Source organism: Panthera leo, chromosome B1, assembly GCF_018350215.1.
Source record: "Panthera leo isolate Ple1 chromosome B1, P.leo_Ple1_pat1.1, whole genome shotgun sequence".
Classification (NCBI taxonomy): domain Eukaryota; kingdom Metazoa; phylum Chordata; class Mammalia; order Carnivora; family Felidae; genus Panthera; species Panthera leo.
The window spans coordinates 61,543,082-61,568,799 of record NC_056682.1 but is presented as its reverse complement, the minus strand read 5'-3'; the positions used below and the strand labels follow the sequence as shown (position 1 = coordinate 61,568,799).

Sequence of the window (25,718 nt, the reverse complement as noted above, 5' to 3'; positions counted from 1 at the left end):
ACAACTAGACTCTTCTCAGTCCATCAAGCAAAATTTCATACTGTTTCCATAAGACTACACATCAGAATGAAAACAATATTAGAGGTCTCCTTTCTAAATGTTGGTAGAACATCAGCCTGTATATTAAACTATTACCACAACTTATCCCATCCTTCATAAACACAATCTTTATTAAAATGTAAAGGTGAGACAAGGATGAGAGACAGTTCTTTGAAACAAACCAGTGAGTTTTATATTCCTATGCTTGTATATGACTCAAGACTAAAATATCAAAATTATAAACTCTCTACCTGTGTACATCTGTGCATGTATGGGCAGGTGTGTGTGTGTGTGTGTGTGTGTGTGTGTGTGTGTACTTTTTTCCCCTATCTTCAGATGGCACTACCAAATTAGATTGTAAAATCTCTTAAGAAAGCTCTATTGTGATTGGCTTAGGAATAATAAGTGCTCATATAAATTACATATTCCTAAAATTTCCAGAAATAAAAAAATAACCTTCTAATAAACTTAATGGTTTTAAAAGGCAATTTCTTCAATAAATGGTGCTGGGAAAACTGTACAGTTACATGCAAAAGAATGAAACTGAACTACTACTTTTTATCACCACACACAAATGGATTAAAGACCTAAATCTGAGACCTGAAACCATGAAAATTTTAGAAGAGAGCATAGGCAGTAATTTCTCTAACATTGGCCACAGCAACATTTTTCTAGGTATGTCTCCTAAGGTAAAGAAAACTAAAGCAAAAATAAACTATTGGGACAACATCAAAATTAAAAAAAAAACAAAAACTTTTGCACAACAAAGGAAACCGTCAACAAAAAAGCAGCCTACTGAATGGGAGAAGATATTTGCAAATGATATATCTGACAGGGGTTTATCTCCAAAATACTCATGTACATAAATAACTTATAAAGCTCAACATCATAAAAAAAAAAAGAAACAATCTGATTAAAAAATGGCCAAAGTATCTGAATAGACACTGTTTTTCCAAAAAAGACATACAGATGACCATAGACACATGAAAAGAAGCCCAACATCACTCATTGTGCAGAAAATGCAAATCAAAACCACAGTAAGATATCACCTCACACTTGTCAGTATGGCTAAAATTAACAAGATAAGAAACAACAAGTGTTGGTGAGGATATAGAGAAAAAGAACCCCTGCACACTGGTGGTAGGAATGTAAATTGGTACAGTCACTGTGGAAAACAGTATGGACATTCCTCAAAAAATTAAAAATAGAAGTATCATATGATCCAATAATTCCACTATTATTTACCCAAAGTAAACAAAACACCAATTCAAAGAGATATATGCACCCCTATGTTGATTGTAGCATTATTTACTATGTATAAATGTATGTATATACAATATATATTCTGAGTAAGACAAATACCACAAGATTTCACTCACATGTGGAGTATATATAAACAATAATAAAACAAACAAAAAGCAGAATCAGATCTATAAAAACAGAAAATAAACTGATGGTTTCCAGAGGAGTGGGGCATGAGAGATTGGACAAAATGGGTGAGGGAATGAGCTTTCGGGTATGGAATGAGTAAGTCATGGGACGAAGAGGTACAGCATATGAAATACAGTCAATGACATCATAATAGCATTGTATGGTGACAGAAGATAACATAGTTTAATATATAGAGAAGTTGAATCACTCTGTTGTACACCTGAAATTACTGTAACATTGTGTGAACTATACTTAGATAACAAATGCATTCATAAAACATAATAACTCAAATGCTTTAAAAATTCAATTCTTACAATTTAAGTAAATGTTTGTAAAAGAAAATAGTTTAATATTGTTTATTTAATAAAATGGCTATATCTTCAGAATTACCAGCAGTAAAGATAATACAAGCATACATTTTTATTCTACTCGAACATGTTTGTCCTGAACTTATATAGGTATACTGATTAAAGGAGTTAGCATTACATCTACTAGATGTTTAAGATTATAAAAAATATATATTTGTTTTTAACAAGTAAAATCATTATTATGATAAATTTTTGTTTTATAAAAGTCAACTTGAAATTTAAAAAAATTTTCAAGTTCATTTAGTAAATTAAAATCTTTGATTTATGCTAAATTACTTAATGTATATTTATTATATATCTATATTATTTCTAAAAAAATACTAAAGCATGTTTTTAAATTTATAAACTTTTTGTCTCGAGTTTGTGTAATCAAACAATTTTATAGTTTATAGTTTGAGTTTTATATATTCAGGTCTGTTAATAAACATGTTCATTTTTGCCACTTAAAAAGTTACACATAAAAATTGGTATAGCTATAAAGAAATATAAAATATATATATTCAAAAATTCTGTTAATCCACTAAAAAACACGAATGCAACAGTAAAATTACCTACCTCATCGTTTTCTATATAAAATAAAATTTAAACCTATAGGATCTAAATAAGTAATACTCCACTAGTAAAAATAATTATATAAGCGACTTGATATGCAAGGTATGCAAGATATGATTTTGTTAAAAAACAGTTTTATTCTAAAATAAGATTATTCATTCTTCCAAAAATGTATAAGATGAAATCTATAAGTACAAAAAATTATAAAAGCATCCCCCAAAATAGTATTCGTCATGGTCAGTGCTTGCTAACATTTAAAAGATTTATCATATAAGATTTTTCAAATCAGTATCAAATATTATACAGATGCAAAATTAAAATTTGATTTTGTTTCTATTTTAAAATGACAAATTTTCTTAGATTAATGGTCTGCTCTTAAGAAATTGTGAAAATAAGTTTTTCCTTGTCTTCTGGATAATCTCCTAAATGGCAAACATTCTCTGTCTTATCAGAATATTTTTCTGTGCTTTATGTTGACTTTATTATTATACTTAATTATAAAAAACACAAAGTTTTCTCACTGTCATATTAAAAACTCAAAGCTCAACTATGGATACTTACAGGAAAGACATTTAGGTCTATGTAATAAAGAAAGATTGACAATAAAATGTTAGCAAGTGTATCAGGCTACATAAAATTAAATGTAGGAATGATATATTACTATCAGATTGGGTGAATCTGTGCTAAAAAGCAGTAAGTAGAATATAGTGTCAAAAGTGATAAGAAGCATAATTTATTAATGGTTGTAATAAATATAAATCTATACAATCTAAAAAATAGAGTAGCAAACACAGGGAAAAACTCCCCCCAATACTAGAAGGAGTATTAAAATACACTTATAATAAAAGCCACTAATATATCTTTCTTAGAATTAAACATATAAGTTGACATAACTTAGAGTTGTTTTTTATTTAGTTATTTTATTTTTTTTATTTTTGGAGGGGCTGTTTTGTTTTGTGCTATGGACTGAATTGTGTTCTCCCAAAATTCATACGATGAACTCCTTTCCCCCAATTTGATGGCATTTGGAGATGGTGTTTTTGAGAAGTAATTAGGTCATGAAGGTGGAGCCTACATGATGGGATTAGCGCCCTAATAAGAAGAGACCCTAGAGAGATCTCTCTCTCACTCTGCCACGGGAGAAGATGTCTGTCTACCAACCAGGAAGATGGCCTTCACCAAGAATCCAGTCTGCTAGCACCTTGATGTAGGACTTCCCAGCATCCAGAATTTGAGAAATATCTATTATTTGATCCACCTAGTCCATAGATAGTATCTTAATATAGTAGCCTGAGTTGAATAAGTAATTTTATTTTGTTTTGCTGTATAAAAGTTCCCCCCCACTAATATTTTGTTTTCAAATTCACTGCTAATTATGGAAATGAAAATTAGATTTACAATGAAATAAAATAGCATGCTAAGCAAAATGGAAAAGTTAAAAAGAATGGTAATATTTTTTGCTGCTAGGGATAAAGGCAAAAGTGAACTCTCATGTTTTGCTGTTAGAAATTAGAAATACCAGGATGCCTGGGTGGCCAGTCAGTTGAACAGCAGAATTCGGTTCAGCAGAATTCGGTTCAGGTAATGATCTCACAAGTTCAAGCCCCACTTCAGATCTTCTGTCCCCTCCCCAACTTATGCTCTCTCTCTCATTCTCTCTCTCTCTCTCTCTTTCTCTCTCTCTCTCATTCTCTCTCTCTCTCTCTCTCACTTTCTCTCTCAAAATAAATAAGTAAATTTAAAAAAAGAAATTATAAATACCCTAAGATTTTTGCAAAGCATCCTAGCAACGTCTATTATGATTTATAATTTAAAATGCATGCACATTTTGACCCAACACCTCCACTTCTTGGAATCTTTCTTAGAAATAAAAGCATAACAATCAATTGCAGAATTGATTGTCATGCAGAAAATAATGGAAACAGTACAAAACTATTCTTTTTTTTCTTTTTTTTACCGTTTATTTTTTATTTTTGAGACAGAGAGAGACAGAGCATGAACGGGGGAGGGTCAGAGAGAGGGAGACACAGAATCTGAAACAGGCTCCAGGCTCTGAGCTGTCAGCACAGAGCCCGACGCGGGGCTCGAACTCACGGACCGCGAGATCATGACCTGAGCCAAAGTCGGCCGCTTAACCAACTGAGCCACCCAGGCGCCCCAGTACAAAACTATTCTTAGGAGAAAAATTGATTGATTAAATTGTGGTATACACAGACAATGTAGTATTTTGACTTCTTCTCTGTTTCTTCCATTCATTAATTCTATTCATTTTTATTTAGTTAGTACTATGTGTCAAACTAGTCTGTACTCTGATAATACATTGGTAAATAAAGATCTTTGCCTTCACTGAGTTCACAGTCATCTAGTGGGGGAGGGGGGGAAGAGAGAGAAAGAGAGAGAGAGAGAGAGAGAGAGAGAGAGAGAGAGACAACAAATAAAAAAGTAGATTATTACTATGGTAGTGAGAAATGCTATGAAGGAAAAATAAAAATAGAAAGAAAACAGGAAATATAATATGAGTGGATTGGTTCACAAATTAAATATGATGAAATCAGGAGAAAACTCACTTGGATGATGTACAGATCTGAGGAATTGAGGGAGTCAACCATTTTTCTTCTAATGATTTGTCTTATGTGTTCTAATGGATTACTTCCTTTTGGAAATTTACTCTTAGTTGGCCTCTGACCATTTCAAGTAGTGTAAATAATCTTAGGGCCGCCACTATTTCATTTACTTTTCAAAGATATTCAACTACCTAAGAGGTTCTTGTAATTAACCCACTATATTGAGTGTGTAATTTTTTGAAATAAGAAGCTGGAATGAGAAATAATATTTATGAATGTGTACATTTAACCAGGCACTGTGCTGAGTTCTACAAGCTCTCCTTTTTTTTTTTAAATTTTTTTTAAAAATATATTTTTGAGACAGAGAGAGACAGAGCATGAGCAGGGGAGGGGCAGAGAGAGAGGGAGACACAGAATCTGAAGTAGGCTCTGGGCTCTGAGTTGTCAGCACAGAGCCGGACGTGGGGTTTGAACTCATGGACAGTGAGATCATGACCTGAGCTGAAGTAGGAGGCTTAACCGACTGAGCCACCCAGGCTCCCCTACAAGCTCTCCTTTTATCCATCTCCAAATACAGGCGAGATCACTAGTCTGAACTCAAGTTCAAAGGAGAAATTTGAGAGCAAGCAGTAATTTAAGTATGAGAATTGGTAGGATAGGTGTAGACACGAATTTTAAAAGATCAATATGTAAGCATCTGGAATAAACTATTACCCCACCTCAGATATGTTTACTTCATGAATATAAGGACTAATATATTCTGTTGTTTCTATTAAGACTTGTCATTTTGCTTACACTGAAGTCATCCAAAAAGTTGACATCTGCCAAAAATGTAATCAATAATTCCAAAGACAAACCTGAAGAACACTCTAAAAGAGTAGGGAAAATACTACAATTTCTTTCTGAAGTTCATAAGAAGAAACATAGACAGTCATCACACATTCAGATATAATTATTATGTCTATATAGTGATAGCTTCATTAGTTTAATTAAAAAGAATTATTGAATTATTTAAGAACATATATAAGACTCATAAATAGAAAAGGTTGGGACTGTGGAAAAATTCCTTGATGAAAAGAAAAAAAATAAGGCATTTTAGGAAATAAAATTATGGATAATCATGCCATCTATGATGTTATTTTGTCAGAAACTGCTATTTCAGGATTGAAAAGGAGACTGAATGGGTCATGTCCCCATGAGCAAAGAAGGGCACACACTTGGGACTTTGTCAACTACAAGGTGCTGCTTCTAATCACTGACCTATCACTTCTTGTATTTAAGAGCAAATATTTCAACTTTGATAAGTTCCCCACATTAAGCTCATATTTCAATATCTTTCTTTTACGTGTATTAAATATGTAATAAATATTTTTATAAATAAAAAATATAAAATGAAAAGTTCATAAAATTATTCATAACAAGTACTTCTTTCAATTTCCATTTCTTATTGCTGAGGAATTAGAAAACACACTGAGGAAATTACACAGATGATAAAAAAATCGTATAATGTTCAAATGGCTCTTGCTTTCTTCTTTTTTACGAACCTGATTTGCAGTGTGTCATTGAAGGTATCCTTTTTGTCTACTGATTTTGTTGGGTCAAAGTAGAAATGTCTGCAAAGCCATCATGAAAAGGGCAACCTGTGGGAAGCACGGGGGCTAATTGTGTCTGTAAAAATCTAAGTACTCTAACATTCTTACTTTCATTTCCTGTGTTGTTTCATTCTTTACCATTCCTATCAAAACGCTGAAAAATATTCCTACTCTTTCACTTCAGCTGGAAGTTAATGTTGTCTCTGTGGGGATATTTATTTTTTACCAATAAGGGTTGTCACAAAATGTTTTATTTCCTTGCAAAATACTCTGAGTGTGCTTGGAAGTAATAACAATGTTCTGATATTTGTTCAGCACCTAAGCAAAGAATAAATTCTGAAATATGTGTTTTGATCTAGGTGATTCATTGGAAAGGAAATCCCATATCAAAGACAATGGCACATATCAAATTTAGAAATCTTACTGCTTCTCTCAGGCCGTAGTAAGGCTTTTGTCTTCTTGTTTTGGCTTCCACTTTCATGAAGGGCCTTGAACCAGTCCCGCAGTCTGTTTGCCACTTCCCTGAACTCCAGGTCACTGCATGCTGAAAACAGAAAGAACCAACACAAATCTTGAATAATAACTTAGCATAATGCCAGTGCTAGTTCTCCAATTATCCCAGTAAACGAAAAGTAACAATGAGTAAAAAAAGAAATATAACACAATGTTTAAGTACGTTTCAACTTCTTAAAAATGAAAAATACCTGTTTCAAACATAACAAGGTGTAATATGATGAGAACATTTTATTCAATAAAGGAAAATTATTCGCGGAATTCTATTTCCACTCAGTGGAATATAGCACTTGATTGAATGTTCTTATTATTAATATCACATAAATGCAGTTATAATATTTCTGTGCCAAACACATTTGTCACAGTAACATGGTAGATGATCTGGGGAAATAAAAGGTTGAATATTCAAAGTGCATACTTACACATTTATTATTGGCCATAGCTATTATAATTTGTTATGATTTATAAATATGCATTGGCGTATTAAATATGTGTAGGAATGATCAATTATAAATATATGCTGTCTCTATTCGGTTAATTCTACATGTATTTTTAAGCATAGAAAAAGAAAAGCTATCTTATTCGACATTAGGAAAGATGGTAAAATATTTAACAAAATGATATAAATTTCTACCTTAAGAATAAGGGGTTAGCAAACTTTGACATTTGGAACTTACATTAATTCCTATTTAAAAAAATTTTTTTTAACGTTTTTTTTATTTATTTTTGAGACAGAGAGAGACAGAGCATGAACAGGGGAGGGGCAGAGAGAGGGAGACACAGAATCTGAAACGGGATCCAGGCTCTGAGCTGTCAGCCCAGAGCCCGACGCGGGGCTCGAACTCACAGACCGCGAGATCATGACCTGAGCTGAAGTCGGACGCTTAACCGACCAAGCCACCCAGGCGCCCCTGCTATTTTTAAAAAAAATACTGTTATCTGCCAATAATTATATTCTTTAGAATAGTCTCTATAATAAAGGGTAGTAGAATGTTATTTATGTTATCTATATGTGCATCTATGTGTATGTGTGTGATTGTGTATGTGAGATATTAATGCCAAAATATGGTATGTCAAATTTAGTCATTTGTTGCCAAAATATTTTGAAAATATATGAAATACTTATTTACATTGTTTAGAGGGCATTGTTACTGTGGGTCTAACTCCTTTGCAATTTCCTGAACTGACAAGCATTCTTTAATAGCACTCTTGTTCGTTTGTTAAAAATAAGTAATTTACATGCTGATTTATAAATATTATATTACATTTACTATAAACTATATACATTATACCACTATGTGTATTATATATAATGGACCATTTGTAATATAATACAAAAAATATAGTATAATATAATGCAATATAATTTAAGACCATTTCTTAGTATTATAGGGAATAAAATTCCAGATTTGTAGGACCTTCCAAGTACATAGTAGGGTGGCTGATTCATACCAGCAAAGCATTGTGATATTTTAGAACAATGGAGGCAAAAATGAGATCCCACAAGCTGCCAAAGGGAAGAGTAATAAACATTGTCATATATAAGAAACAAGGATTTCAGAATGTCTTAATTTTTCATTAGTGACATTGGCAGTCAGAAAAACAATTGAAAAATTGCTTTGTATTTTAAACTGAGAATCCCATTTCCAGGAAAATCAAGGGAGAGAATAAGCTAGAGAGATCTTCTAATTTACGAGATTAAAAAAAAAATCTTTCTTTAGGAAGCTACTGGAGGATGTGATACGCCAGACAGAGAACCAAGAAAGAGGATGGTCAAGACACAGGAAACAAAAGATTTAAGAGGTGGGGGGCGGGGGAAGGGATTTTTAGGGTAATGGTAGAGTCCCAGAATGCATGTGTTGTGCCAAGTGTAGAGGCAGATGGTAGTAGGTTTGAAAATCCTTGGTCAAGGGCAGAGCAATGTAAAGAATTCACCGCTATCCTTTCATCCGGGGAAAACAGTGAATTATAGTGAATGTCCCAGAAGACATCACTTTACAGATAGGATCTACAATGGCTGAGACTCAGTGATAAGATAGTATATAGTACACTCCTAATATGATTATTTACACTCTAGCCTGGTATCTCTGTTTAACTAAGCATGTAGGCAACAGTCTCCTGCTATAAACTATTACACTAAAGAAAAAAAAGCCCACTGAAAAAGAAGAATTCTTCTTCATATGCATGTATGCATCACATATCTCTCTGGAAGAATATACAGAAAGTGACCAAGATTAATTATCTCTAGTTAGAGGAACCAGATGAGTACAGGGAAGTGGTGTAAGAGAGTCTTATTTTTACCATTCATATTTTTCCCTTTTGATTTGTGTCTATATAGCTGTATTAATATTCAAATTAAAATTAAAATTTCTGTAAAAATTAATGACCATGAATTAATGCTTTACCTAGCAATTCCTTTTCTTAAAAATTATCATACAGTATACTACATATATACCAACTAACTTAAATTCTACCATATTATTTTACCAGCTCTCTTACAATAGCAAGTGTGTTAACAAAACTGGCAATCAGCAGTGGCCTGGTGAGATTATTCAGGTACATCCATCCAAGGCAGCTTTATAAATCATTAATAATGTTTAGAAGGTCATTATGTACTCCTATAGACTTCAACCACAATATAGCTGTTTTTTTTATAAAAACAAAATAAAACAAAACAAAAACATAAGGAAGAAAAGTATATTTAGTATGCTTCCATTTGCATAAAAAGGTAGGAAAAGTGCATTTGTTGATATATGTTTAAAATATCTCTGGAAATACACATAAGAGATTGAAACATTGTCACCTCTGCAATGAGAATTGGATGGTAGGGGCATAGATTGCTGGGAGACATCAATATATGTACATTCATATTTTTAAGAGTTACAGCATAGTAATTCATTACCTACTTTAAGCAAATGAAGATTTAAAGATGAAATTTAGTTCTTTATTTCCTTGGTCTATCTTATGTTTTTTTCTCCCATATTGGACCCAGCAAAGAGCAAAGTTTTTTCTAATAAAATACCTGCTAAAGAATGATTAAGTTTGAACAGATTGGTATATATTTTCTTTTCTTGTGTTTGTAAATATAGCACTTATTATAGCGTTAATATGGTATTAGTACAGCACTTTAAAAATTTTACCCAAATACGAAACATCATATATATTTATTGTGTATCACACATACCTTAACTCGTTTCTTCCTTTTTTTAAAATATTTATTTATTTATTTATTTATTTATTTATTTGAGAGAGTGAGAGGGAGCAGGATAGGGGCAGAGAGAGAGAGGGGAGAGAGAGAATCTCAAGCAGGCTCCACACGGTCAATGCAGAGTCCAACATGGGGCTTGAACTCATGAACCATGAGATCATGACCTGAACCGAAATCAGGAGTCAGATGCTTAACCAACTGAGCCCACCCAGGTGTCCCTTAGCTTAAATTTCAGTATAAGGTTATGCATATATTGTAATGAAATATTTTAGGACTTAAGAATCCTGCAGTAATAATTATAGTAATAATAAATAATATAATATAAATTATAAAATATAACAATGATAATAGCAGCTAGCACTGCATACTTACTGCTATGATTACATTTATTAACATGTTTAATCCTTATAGAAATTCTATGAAGATTATATTGGTATTGTGTCCATTTAATTGTTAGGAAATTGAGGCATTGAGAGCTGTAGAACTAACTTGCCTGAGGTCAGACAGGTAAGTGGCAGAGCCAAGTTATGAATTCAAAAATATGGAATTCAGTGTCCAAGGTTTAATCCTTATAGCAAACCAATAATAATAACAGCAAGAAAGTAGTATACTCCAACTTAGAAAAACAAGTCAAGCATTTCTTCACTCAAAGCATATACATTTCCATTTCGGGAAGTTATGATTGTAGTGATGTGAGATGATCATCATTGTATAGACATCATATAACATATATGATGTTAGTGAAACTTATTTTTAGAAGACAGTAACACAAAACCTATGTAAATATATCTTCTTGACTTTAAAGGAATCACATGACTTCAAGTCCAATCTTTTTTTAAAATTTTTTTAATGTTTATTTAATTTTAAGAGAGAGAGACAGAGCACGAGTCGGGGAGAAGCAGAGACAGAGAAAGACTAAATCTGAAGCAGGCTCCAGGCTCTGAACCTTTCACACAGAGCCCGATGCGGGGCTCGAACCCACGAGCCGTGAGATCATGACCTGAGCTGAAGTCAGACGCCTGACTGACTGAGCTACCCAGGAGCCCCTAAGTCCAATTTTTAATGCCCAAAAAAAAAAAAAAGTCACAGAGGCCTCACTGAACAATAAGCTACAGTTTATGCTACTACATATTCTGGAGTAGTTAACAAGAGTCCCAAATGGAGGCTAGTCAGTAAGGCTTCCCTTTTCTTCCTCTTCCTCTCCTCCTTCTCCTCCTCCTCCTTCTTCTACTTCTTCTTCTTCTTCATATTTTCTTAGAGAGGCTAAGAGCGCCATTATTTTTTATAAGTCATGAGTCAAACTGTCCTTGTCACACACACAAAAAGGAAATGGCTAGTTTAAATAATATATAAATATAGCTTTATTTATAGAATGACATTTCTACTTTACTGGCTACCAAATCTTTGAGGCAGACATGTTCCAACTGAAGCAGGACCAGTCAGATCTCACTGTTGAAGTGTCTAAAAGTTGTCAGTGATTTACTACTGTTGTTTCCCACAAGGAGTCAATTGATGTCTTTTCTTCATATTCTCCAACAGTTCTACTACATGGATTCTCTTTCTAGAGATAATATCTTGCATTTATACAGCATGAAATGCCTTTAATGAGGTTTTACATTTGATTTTACTACCGAGCGTGGATGATTAGGTAACGGATTATGATAGTTCTTTTACTGCTATGGAAACTGAGATATATAGCCAATAAAGCATATTGACTATTATAGCCAATAGTGAACTAAAACAGTACTTGGAACTCACTGATATAATTGTATTTGTAGTCAGGAATAAAAAACAGAATAATAAATCATAATAAATATAGCTTAAACTAAAAATTTTTAACTTTATTTATTTATTTTGGGGGGGTTGTGGGCAGACAGGGAGAGAGAGAATTCCAAAAAGGCTCCACGCTGTCAGTGCAGAGTTCAACATGGGGCTAGATTCCACTAACTACGAGATCATGACTTGAGCTGAAACTAAGAGTCAGATGCTTAACCAACTGAGCCACCCAGGCACCCCTAAACTAAATTTGAATAAGAGAAAAGCTAAGTCTCAATGTAATGTTCTTCAGTTGTGCCAAATTATTAATTAGAGCATGGTATTACATATAGAAAAAAACAAGAAGAAAGTTAAGAGATCTTGGAAATTTAAGTTATACATGTATTTATTTGTAGTCACACACATAATCACATATTTAGCAAGACAAAATATTTAATAGAATGGGTGGAGATAAAACCAAAAACAATGCAATAGTGTAAAATAAAAACAATAGAGAGAGATTAAAGAGGAAGAACATAAAAGAAAGAATAGAAGGTATGGAGGATTAGTTCAATATTTGATTTACAGAAGTTATTTAAAGAGAAAACAGAATTTGAAATTGAGAAAATCATTTTAAAATATAGAAAATACTTCCTATAACAGAAAGAGAGAAGTTTTCAGAGAAAGGGGGACTGCTGAGCTCTTAGGTGAATAAATTAAACATACACATATATAAACACCAAGACATCTTTTAAAATTTAGAATATGAAATATAAAAAAGATTATAAGAGCTTTCAAAAGAAAACAAAAATAAATAAACAAAAAGCAAGCAAAAGGTTATTACCACAGGCCAAGAATCAGTATCCCCAAAATCATTAGCAATAATGGATTATAGGCAAATGTGAAACAAGCCTTCAAAGTTCTAAAGACAATGGATTTTAATGTAGTATCTCATATCTGTTATTAGTAAGAAAATAAGACATAATAAAGGCATTTTCAGATATGCAAGAACTCAGGGATTTTTGCATCCCATGCCACCATGAGAATGGGCCTCAGCAACATGAGAGGACATTAAGAAAAGGACATGAGGTTCACAAAAGAGGCACTCCACTCAAGAAAAACTTAGAAGCATACTACTGAAACTACTTGCATAGTGCATCTAAAGATAGAACAGAGCTGATGGACAGTGAGAGGGACAGTGTGATTTGACAGAAGAGTCTCTAATTGACAACTTGTGAAAAGTTATCATAGTCATGACACAGGCAGTTGGGATGTAAAATGGCAGACCACATTTAAAATTGATGCTAGTAATATTCTCCCTTGAGATAGAAAAAGAATGCATTATTATCCTATATATCCTACCATAAATTATCACTTGCAGTGAACAATATTTACATCATCACGATGCTGTAAAAATTGCTGATATGCAAATTGACTCTTATAAAGAATTTACAGAAGACTTAACAATTGTTAGAGAAATTAATTCAAGTGATATCAACTTTGGCAATGAATACTCCAATGCTAGACACCAGAGAGAGTGAGGTGGGAATGAAGACACAGAAAGGGAGGCACAGTAATGCTAATGTCCTCGTTTTACAACATGAGGAGACAAGACGTTCCCATAGAATTGGAAACAGGTGGTTAAATGTTTTTGGTTTTTTGCTAATATTTTTTTCTGTTTAAATTGTAATCAGTGGAACACTAGGAATAGTCACGTAATTATTTTGGAAAATAGGAGGGAAATGAAATATATTCTCATTTATCAAAGCAGAGAACCTAAAGGTAATGTTTGAAGTTGATAAATAGCCATTTCCCAAATGAGCTAATCACCAGATGGGGAAAACCAGCAAGGCTTAAAAACGGTTAGCTCTATGACCCAGGGGTGGGGATGAGAAGTAGGGCAGGAAGTTGATTGTTGACTTTCATTATAATCCCTTCCGTACCTTTTGCCTTTTTAACCAGTAAGAGAGGGTCCCTCCCCTTCCTGCATTGTCTCTCTCCTTCATGGAAACTGCTGGGCAATACTAAATGCATATTGTGGGCATAAGAGCTGAAGGGGGACAATTAACATTTATCAATCATACTTATTAAATCAAACACTGAGGTATTAGTTTCCTTTATAACACCTGTTAGGTTAGAGGATTTGTTGCCTCATTTCAAATCATAGTTATTTGGTGGCAAAGCCGGTACTTCTAATTCAGAACAATTTCTATGATGTCCAACAATCATCTCTTCTCTGCCAATATACAATAGAAGATATCAGTGGCAGATCTACTCAAGGATACTGTGCATTCAACATTTTAGGTTTCTGACATTACCAGAGAAAATCACATTTAGTGAGTATTGATGGAAAGATATTCAGAACATTTCAGTGCCTTCCAGAAGTCCAAGACATTTTCCTTTTGGAGGCCCTAACCAGCAGCATACATTAAAAATAATATTTTAGTTATGAAGTCTTTGCAAATATTTTTATAATTTTGCAGGTTGATTTTCTTTTGCCAACAATGAACTCATTTAATTTAAACTTGGCAATGATTTATCTGAAAGCATTGGGCAAAGTAAGAATTCTTGCCAAATTAAAAACCACATACTTCCTGAAATTTAATTGTATTTTATAACTGTAAAATTTTAAATTTTATAAATGTAAAAATTTAAATTTTATAACTGTAAAATTTTAAATTTTATAACTGTAAAATTTTAAATTTTATAACTGTAAAATTTTAAATTTTATAAATGTAAAATTTTAAATTTATAAATATAAAATTTAAAACTTAATGAGGTTGACATGTTTATAATTATTCAACATTTTAGTTTTCATTATTCATTTTTCTTTTCATTTTGTATTTTAGGGACAATAAATATTTTCTCAAGTCTCAAACACTTTCTATCTTTCTTTTTTTCTTTTTTTTTCCCAAACACGTTCATAGGCTCTTACATTTTCGTAGGTACCACGCTCTGACTTTTACAAAAAAAAAATGCTAAAGTGCTCTTGATATGCTTACGCTGTGATATACTTATGTAATTAGTCAGGTCATCATTTATAAAGAAAGAATAATGGTGCCTGTCACTATGAGCTGTTGTTCATGGAAACACTGTTATGTAATAAGAATCTCAGATCTACATACAGACTTGCAGGCAGAGAGGAGGCGCTGGGAGGATTCAGATTGGTAGTGAAGTCCACACTGCAATTGTGTTCTAACTCCCAGAGAATGTTATCAGTTTTGTTCCAATTGTAGGTTTAGCAAACTGATTGTTATCTGTCTCTATTAGGCTTGACTCATTATGCTTTAAACAATCGCTCTCAGTCATCATTCATTCTTGCTAAATATTAAAAAATAATCATGGAGCGCCTGGGTGGCTCAGTCGGTTAAGCGTCCGGCTTCGGCTCAGGTCATGATCTCGCAGTCCGTGAGTTCAAGCCCCGCATCGGGCTCTGTGCTGACAGCTCAGATCCTGGAGCCTGTTTCAGATTCTGTGTCTCCCTCTCTCTCTGACCCTCTCCCATTCATGTTCTCTCTCTGTCTCAAAAATAAATAAACATTAAAATATATATACATAAAAAAACTAAAAAAATAAAAAATAATCACAAAAGGACTCAAACATATTTGGTACCTTCCCCCACCCCCACCCTCTCACACTGTGTGCTTTTGGTTAAGAAGAGATTTTCCTAAGTCTCTGATTTTCTACGGAGTGAAGAAATGATACACCACCACACTTACTGCTGGTAAATAAAATGATTTGCCATTGCCCCTTCCAAACATTTGAAAGTGTAAGTGATTCTAATCATCTCCTTGATGGCACTAGGTTGAAGTGTGAATGTGAATGTGGTACTGTGAACACTGCAGAAACAATTATTCTAAAGGGAAAAGGATCTAAGTTTGACTTGAGCTGAATATTTCCTTATAAGACCAGGTCTACTTCACAAAGAAAAGTCCAGCCAACATCATGACCGATGTCTCTCAACATCAACTCCTGTACTCCCATACCATAGGCCATGGTGTCTTGAAGATGTGAAAGAGATTATGTAAGAGAAAAGGCTCCAAAGTGCATAATGTTTAAAACCTATGAAAGTGTTTGAGCTTGAGAAAATATTTATTGGCCCTAAAATACAAAATGAAAAGAAAAATGGATAATGGAAACTAAATGCTTAAAGAAGAGTAGGGGGAGTTTACTTCTTGTTGAACTCCACGTTTAATTATTTGAGTATGGATAATCTATCCTTGAATTATCCTTGTTTTTTATATCTAGCTGTGCCAGCACATAAAGACATAATTAATAAATATTTGATGAATAAATGACACAGATTTCCACATTTCTGAATGGTTTTATCACAAAACCTTGTATATTTGCTTTATTTGATCTTTTTTTTTTCAATCCACATTCAGACAAAGATGACTTCAAATATGTAAATAAAATGAAATTGCATAACTTTGAAAAGTCTTTCAGCGTTTGTGTGTGTGCATGACATATAGCTTATATCCTTTCAGAATCTCCATCATCTTTTTCTGGGTTCCAGTCACCCTTCATAATGGCTGTTTCATGCTAGATTTGAAAAGCCATTTATGAACTATCTAGTTGCTAGAGAATTTAGACTCTAGTTCATATTATGTGATGATGAAAACATTTTTATTTTTTACTTTTTTATAAAGTAATTTTTACAGCAGCATGAAAAATCCATTTTTGATTACCAAAGTAAGAGATGCCAATTTTGTAAACATATACATTTTATAATGTATCTTAATAAGAATAAACATAAAGCCATATATTTAACACCACCACCAATAGGTAGTCAATGTTGCAATATTTACTTTGCTTATCTGCTATGTAAATTTTGCATAGCTTGGACCATGTCAGAAAAATAATTTGAAATCTTACTCGTTTGTATTACATATAAAATGATAGTTTTGTTAGGTTATTAAAACATCTGACAGCAAAATATATGGTAGATGCAAAAAGTCCATTATATGAATATATAACTTGTTTAAAATTCCCACAAATAAATTTTGTATGTAAGGAATACAATATTCTAATTTGTGTGCATATAAAAAAAAGAGGATAAACTTTTATTTAATAAATTATTGCCATCTTTTCTTATTTCCTTTAAAAAAATGTTAGAAATGGAGTTACTGGGTCATAGAATATGGATATTTAATGGCTTTTGGTACATACAGACTACTTATTTCTGTAAAACACAACCTTAGCCTCACAAAACACTGTAAACATATTTAAAATGTGCACTGTTTTAGTATTAATTAATTTATTTATATTTTAATTTTTGAGAAACGAAGTAGTATAGATATGTAGTGATTTACACAAACTTAATGAAGGTTGGAAAAGTTCTCCAGCACAAAAATGGCTTGAGTTAACATACTTATCTAGGACAATCTAACTCAAATGAATATAGCATGCATAGTCTATAGAAGAACTTACATCACACAGTGAACGAAAAGATAGAAGATCCCTGAATACCGCCCAGGAATATGTTCATTAAGCTTCAAAGTAAATGGCAGTTTCTACATTCTGTTCAATTGTTAATTATGTTTTTAACCTGAAGTCTGATCAGAAAGCTATTCTGAAGACAGAATGTAAAAATATGTGCATTACTGCCTCCAGGGAGACAATACATACAGGAAACACAAAGAGCATCTAAATTAGAGGGGTGCCTGGGTGGCTCAGTCGGTTAAATGCCCAACTTTGGCTCAAGTCATGATCTCATGATTCATGAGTTCGAGTCCTGCTTCAGGCTCTGTGCTGATAGCTCTGAGCGTAGAGCATGCTTTGGATTCTATGTCTCCTTTTCTACCTGCCCCTCTCCCATTTGCACGCTCTGTCTCTGTCTCTCTCTCTCTCAAAAATAAACATTAAAAATTTTTAAAAGGACGTCTAAATTAGAGAAAATATAAGTTAGAGAAAAAGAGAACATGTCCTGGCTAATAAGTAAATGATGCTGGACACCTTGCAGGTGTTTTAGAATGTTTTATTCAAGAATCAATAGTTCAAAACCGTATGGGAAAATTTAAAAGCAGAGAGACTGAAGATGTTAGAGAAAGAAAGGACAAGAATAGCACGAACTCAGAAAAAGATCAGCATGTCTCTGACATTTTGAAAAAAAGGAGGATGCCTCATCAAAGGAAATCTGGAACCTTTGCCTTAAATAAAGAGGAACTGAAATTTAAAAGAGAACATATATGTAAATAGAAACGTACACATATACACACAAATGCCTAATTATAGAATAGAATGCAGATAAGTCACATTTAGAGCAGGGTCCAATTTTAAATTATGCCTTCATTAAAAAGCTCAGTTAAAATTTCCTCCAAGCACCGTCACAGAGAGACAGAAGGATTAGGGGCGATCCTCTTAGACAAAAGTAAAAAATCAGGTAAGTTGCCCTCCAAATCCTCTCTGACAAACACAGACATACACAAGCACCCACCCATATACATCTTAGAGAATGATTCCTTACCAAGGATTATTTCAGTCTGTGTGAGGGGTGCGTTAAAGCCCTACTGAAATTTGTAAGTGATAAATTACAAAAGGGAAACCATGAGTCTTCAACATTGTGATAAATCACACAGTTTTATTAAAACATGAGCTACAATTTCCATAGCCATTAAAGAATATTGATGTCCACAAGTGTATGTGAAACTTTCTGATTCATAAATAATCTTCTTTTTAAGAAGTAGCCTAAGGATTGAGGTGTTTTATTCTGAGAGGCATTCTGTTCAGACATTAGAGGGCACATATTGAATGGATGAGTCTCCAAGCAGGCATTTGGGCAGTAGTAATACATGATTCATTACCTGCTGACAGTCAGTGGCATTTAGGGTTATAAAAAGGGCTCTCTGAATAGCAGGAGCAACAAGGGACAGGATCAAGCAACGCAGTAGCATTCTAGGCAGACGTCTTAAAGATGACAAACTTTGTTGGAATATTTAATGTCCTATACAACATGGATAAATCCATTTCTGTTAGGCGAGGAGGAGAATAAATATCAAGTTGTGTCAACGCTTTTGAAACTAAAGCATTTGAACCAATGTATTTGAGACTTCAAATATCTGCTGATAGTTTCTATTTTTTAGCTGATAGTTTCTATTAACGGAACATTACACCAATGCGTGAACTGATCTTTGATATTTAATAATAATATAACCAAAAGGCTATTTTTATTCCATGACAGGAGTTATTAATTTATATTTCTGGAGGGAGCAGTGAGATATTTATGTCACTCATCTAAATATATAAAGAATTATTTCTATTCTTTTATTAAATGCAGATTAACTGAAGAGTTCATCAGAGTGAAAAAGCCTTAACTAACTTTGATAACTATCCCATATTTATTTGGAAATCACAGACCATGAAGTATTCTATAAAACTGAAGGGAAAATGGGTTTCACTAGCAGCTTCTGTGGGATGAGGGAGTTTTAAGATTATTCTCACTGGTGAAGGGTGGTTGCAGCACCCCGCTGTTATCTTCTGTTGGATTTAGGACTCCATCAGATCATATGACTTAAAGAAAATGCTTAGTAGGTATACTGGTTTTCCAGGGCTGCTATAACAAAATGTTATAGACTGGGTGGCTTAAACAACATAAATTTATTTTCTCACAGTTTTGGATGACAGAATCCAAATCAAGGTGTTGACAGATTTGGTTCCTTCTAACAGAAGGCATCTCTCCTTGGCTTGCAGATGGCTGCCTTCTCGCTGCGTCCCCACATGGTCATCCCTCAGTCTGTGCAAACTGTGTCTTCATCTTCTCTTCTTATAAGGACATTGGTCACATAGGATCAGGACCTACCAATCTGACTTTATTTCGCCTTAATCAGCTCTTTAAAGACTCTATCTCCAAATACAGTCATATTCTCAGGAACTGGGAATTAGGACTGCTACATTCATGAATTCTGAGGGACACAATTCAGATTGTAATAGCAGACATGCATTGAGCTGCTGGCACATTATCACAGTGCCACAGAAAATAATTCAAATACCGAAAACTCCCACGGTGGAGGTTAAAAAGCTCTTCTCAAATATATGTTTACCAGTATATTCAAAATCTCTCTACAGTTCTGCATTTAAAAGTATCACTCACAATTGTATATTGAAGAAAGCGGTAAGAAAAGAGAGCATACATTCCCCATTTGTTTCCAAATTGATTTCTAATCACTGCCAGCATGAGAAAAATACACTGATTAAACAGTGTATTCTACTACAGCGCTTTCCCCATGCCTCACAGATCACATTTTTTGTTACATTTCGTTTCATGGAAAAGGATTCCATAGTGAAAAGAGTTAAACACAGAGCTGCAAAAATTTTAAATATATTTATTTTCTGCATAATTTATCAAGAATTTGATTATTCTCTGGGGCCTCGGGGTGGCTCAGTCGGTTAAGCATAAGACTTAGGCTCAGGTCATGATGTTGCAGTTTCTGAGTTCGAGCTTCACATTGGGTTCATTGCTGTCAGCCTGTCAGCACAGAGCCTGCTTCAGATCCTCTGCCCCTCTCTCTCTACCTCTCCCCCACTTGCACTCTTCCCAAAAATAATTAAATATTTTTTAAAAAAGAATTTGCTTATGCTCTCAACCAGCATGTATCTCTAAGAGTGATAAAATGCATTGCACTACCAAACATTTATTTATTTACTTTACCAGAGCCATATTTTCTTCTGGGCAAAAATGTTCTATGAAGATATATATCTAAATAGATACAGATAGATAGAGATAGAGCTAGAGCTAGAGATAGAGATAGAGACAGAGATATACAAATACATATACATAGAGATATACATAGATGTAAATATAGATATAGATAATAAAAGGTAAATAGAATTATATCTATCTTATCTTTTACATGAATGCCTAATCTTCTGCAAAGCACAATTAATAAATATGATAATAAATTGGACTTCAAAAATTATTGGTGGGATAGATGGATGGATAATTAGGTACATAAATGGAAGCTATTGCGCTATTCCATTTTTGTTAATTTTCTTTGAGATTCGTCTTTTGTAGGTCTGGAAATTTTGAGTATTCATAAAATATATTTGACAGTACATATATTTTGGAAACATAATATTACATTATGCTGGGTTTTCTTTCCTTTTGGATGATAATTTATGTTCACATATAGATCTACAAAGAGTAAAAACAATAGTGCTATCTGATTTGATAGATGAGGTGAGGTAATGCAGATCCATTCATATTATTATTTTATCTGATAGACTAATGGATTAATCTTTAATGGCAAAGATAGACATTAAAGGTTGTAGAAGGTTAGACAGTAATCAAAAAATGCATATTTAAACAGATGAATTCCATTTAGGAACCTGCCAAGAACTGCTTTTACTCTTGCATAATATTAATAGAAGGCATGCCTGCTATTACAATCAATTCTAGTAGCCATTAAGAGAATTACTGTAGGGTAAAAGTGAAGTCATAACCACAGAGGTTGGTATACTCAGCAATCATCTGAAATAATAAAAACTAGCGGGCTTAGCAAGAGCAACATATATAAATATGAAACAAGTGGAAGAATTTTTAAGTTTACAAAACCCTACATGTTTCAGAAAATCCCTTACAATAAACACTATTTAAATGGTGTAACCAATTTTCTTTTACGTATAGCAAAAGATATCATCTAATACTGAATTAGGATGCAATTGCTGTTCGTAGGAAAGCACAATAAAACATTAATATATCTGTACTCCCTATCCTGGATTCAAAGGTAATTGAGACTTGTAGAAAAGTAGTGTTATTTAAAAGTAATGTTGATAAAAATGGTTAAATAATGCAATATTGTTAGCATGTATGTATATTTTTCTTAACTACTATCTTATATCTATTTAAATAGTATGTATATAAGAAATATGGAACAGTTAAATGTATTTAACTTCAATATAATTGGAATCCACAAATTAGAAAATGTCCTTATATAAATGTCTTAAAGTAAATTGTAAGTCTCCAGCCTTTGTTGTGACCTCAATATTAAATAACTTAAATCTTTTGATTATCAGCACTGTGTAATGCTACACATTTGAAAGCTTCTTTTTTGCATTTTGCCATAAGTGAATAATTTTGTTTCAAAAAGGTCATCTCCTTGGAGATTGTTTATTTCTTAGGCACTTTACCCATAATTGAGAGGAGTTTCCACCAGATGGAGGATGATGCTTCTATTTTGCATGCAAATGAGCTAAGTTATACAATGGTGAAACTGAAAGGCTATTTGCATGACTTTCAAAGAAATATTTCTGATAAAATAAAATATTATTTTAAAAACCTTAAACACCATTAATCCTATTTGTATCAAATATATGACTGTATCAGGTATGAAAAATTTTATTAAAATTTAAAAATATATGATTATTTGGATTATCAGCATCTTTCATTATTATTTATTTCTCTCAAAGTATACATTACTACGATTGTTTCAAATGCTTGCAACACTAACTAAAGCAAGTTTTAGTAGTATATCTATATCAGATTTGAAAATTAATGAGAATCCAGCCATGTGCCAGACCAAGCATCTGTACTTCATTGTTGAGTGTTTCAAATAATAAACAACTTATTGTAGGTGACACCAGTTCCTTGGAGAATGGAAGGAAGTCACAAAACTCTCAAGGTGCTTCATGACTAGCCACAGGATTGTGATTATGCATAACAACTGAAAGGAGGGGTGCCTGGGTGGCTCACTCGGTTAAGCATCCAACTCCGGCTCAGGTCATGATCTCATGGTTTGGAGGTTCGAGCCCTGCGTGGGGCTCTGTGCTGACAGCTCAGAGCCTGGAGCCTGCTTCAGATTCTGTGTCTCCCACTCTCTCTCTCTCTGCCCCTCCCCGGCTTCTACTCTCTCTCTCTCTCCAAAATAAGCAGACATTAAAAATTAAAAAAAAAAAAAAACTGAAAGGAAATCATGGCTGATGGATTCTTGAGGTAAGATGGGTCATACTGTCATCTTCATTATTGGGGTTTCTTGCCTGTTCCAGGTACAGAGTGATTGTAGAAGAAGTCATGCCTGGAGTTATGAGAGCTCCATCATGCTACTGCTATGAATGTTGTATTGTGCCTGCCCTGTGCCCTTTATTAAAGCAAAGTAAACATATAATAAATTGAACCCATTGGTCTCATTAATTTGAGCATCACTGTGAACTCAGGACTACTGAGGCTAGAAAGCAGAGTGAACACTGTACTTAACAATATAGTTTGATTACACTTGCATCTCTGTTAGTTTCGTTTCCCAATACTACAGTTTGAGTAGGACATATAACATGAAAAAAAATTAAAAATTAATGATCATCTATTTCAACTGTTACATTCACCAAATGAGAAGGAAAAAAGTTCTTGGTATCTGTATTCCTTCCCAGAAGGTATATACTTTCTAACTCTTGATCCCAGACAGCATTTGAGTTTTATAATATTTCCTTTGTTCTAAAATTTTCTTTCCATGAAAGTTGATAGGATTTTCTTAAGATGTTCTCCTACCTCTATTTGCAATTCAATTCCTACCTATTGCAATTCAATAGTCGTGAATTGTAACTGCTGGCAACTCAGGACCATTCCTTCCTTCTATATTTTCTAGCGTGTAGCAAGACTTTGAACTGCATTTCCAGAATCCCTACCAGCATGCTTCCATACTAGCTTCCACTCAGCCAAGACTCACACTATATTTGGAATTCAGAAAAGGAACGGTAATGGTATTTTTATTCCTCTAGTAGGAGCAAGCCAACTTAAGAGCTGATACATGTGAGGTTTCCCAGCTGCCCTTCTGAATTTTCTCTTCCTAAAAATCATACTCACCTCTAGTTTATTTTGGTACCCACCATCTCACTACCTGCTAGCTAGAAAACACAAATCTAGTATCTGCCTTCTTTGACTTTTATTTCTCCAACACTTTCAGTGATATGGCAATATATCATATTACCTTAAAATACCTAGAGTGGTTCAAGTATTTCTTTTTTTTTTTAATTTTTTAACATTTATTCATTTTTGAGAGAGAGGGAGAGACAGAGCATGAGGGGGGAACGGGCAGAGAGAAGGAGACACAGAATCTGAAACAGGCTCCAGGCTCTGAGCTGTCAGCACAGAGCCCGCCGCAGGGCTCGAACTCACAAACTACGAGATCCTGACCTGAGTCGAAGTTGGACGCTCAACAGACTGAGCCACCCAGGCGCCCCTCTTTTTTTTTTAAATGTTTATTTATTTGAGAGAGAGAGACAGAGAGAGACAGAGAGAGAGACACACAGAGAGAGAGAGAGAAGGCACGAGTGGGGGAGGGGCAAAGACAGAGACGGAGACACAGAGTCTGAAACAGGCTCTGGGCTCTGAGCTGTCAGCACAGAGCCCAACATGGGGCTCGAACTCGGGAATGGTGAGATCATGACCTGAGCTGAAGTCGACCGCTAAACCGACTGAGCCACCCAGGCGCCCCTAGGTTCAAGTATTTCTAACTGAGCCTGTCTATAAAGTCCTCATGTACAGACAGGGGCAAAATGGGTTCCCTTGGGACTAAGAGTATTTCTGTTTGGCAACATGAAAATCTCATTATTTCTCAAATAGAACAAAGTCATTTTGTTCTCACTTTAACATAAGAATCAGTACAACAGACTATTGATTTCAATGACCTTTTTAACAAATATCTGGTATTAGTAAATAGATATAAATTTGCTTTGATACAGCCTGCGAGTTTAAAAAACTAGAGCGACAAGAAAACATGGGAATTGAAATGCATTTAGATGAAGTATAATAAAGTTCATAGAGGAATTTTGTTACACATCCCTCATTTATGATGACCTTCAATAGTGAACGATAAATGGATGAACATCAGTAGGCTGCTGTGCCTGGGAAGAAATGTGTACTTTTTCTTTCTCTCATTCTTTGCCTGCCTGACCTCCCCCCCTCCCTTTCCTCTTTCTTTCCATCTTTTGATCCTTTCACTACTCTTAGGCGAGCTAATATAAGATGCCATTATGGACAACTGATCGGAAAAAATGAAGATCTTTTGTTAAACAGATTATATACCGTAGTGCCACTTCCTTTCGCTGCATAAGCAATCCTGTAACAGAAAAGAGTTAGGGGTCCTCAGAAAAAGAGAGAGGAGATACAGATTCTTGACACAAGAGAAGTCATTTTAGGCTCCCAGCTATTTTCTGTGACCTATGCCCTACCTGCTCCAGCACACTTCTTGCAGAACTTCCTAGGAGGTGTCAGAACTACAAAGAAATGCAAAAACCTCAGTAGTTAAGGATTCTAAGGGAACAAAGGGAATGAAAAAGCTAACAATCTCTACCAGGCCTGGAAACAGCCTAACCAAATCAGAGACAATAAATCAGTAGTAAAACTCACAGGGCTGTCTGGAAAGTCAGCAAGACCCTTCACTCCTTGCCTGAGATAGGGAGCCCAAGACCCCACCCAGTTTATACTGGCTCTGGAGCAAGCCCTTAGCCCCTCCCCCTGGTCTGTCCATTACTTCTACTTCACTATGTTTAAATCTCCACCCAAGGGAGAATGCAAGCTTCATCAACATAACATAAGACATATGTTTGACACATTTTCTAAGTCCACATGCCTGCTGCAACCTTATATCTACCTTTACATGTGACAACAAAACTCCCTTCTGAATATTCATCCAAACTCTGAATAAAAGGAACACACTCACCCCCACTCAGGGAGTCATGGATTGGAAATCATTCCCATGATCTTATT

General features: G+C 34.1%; 1 protein-coding gene across 2 annotated transcripts in view; it reads right to left on the bottom strand.

The window, feature by feature from the left end:
- The window catches only part of SPOCK3 (SPARC (osteonectin), cwcv and kazal like domains proteoglycan 3), a 482,169-nt gene that overhangs the window by 41,907 nt on the left and 414,544 nt on the right, over positions 1 to 25,718 (bottom strand). For both annotated transcript variants that reach the window (XM_042935123.1, XM_042935124.1), the window contains exon 7: positions 6,971 to 7,090. In XM_042935123.1, coding sequence (XP_042791057.1) covers positions 6,971 to 7,090 — 120 coding nt within the window. The remainder of the gene's footprint in view (positions 1 to 6,970; positions 7,091 to 25,718) is intronic.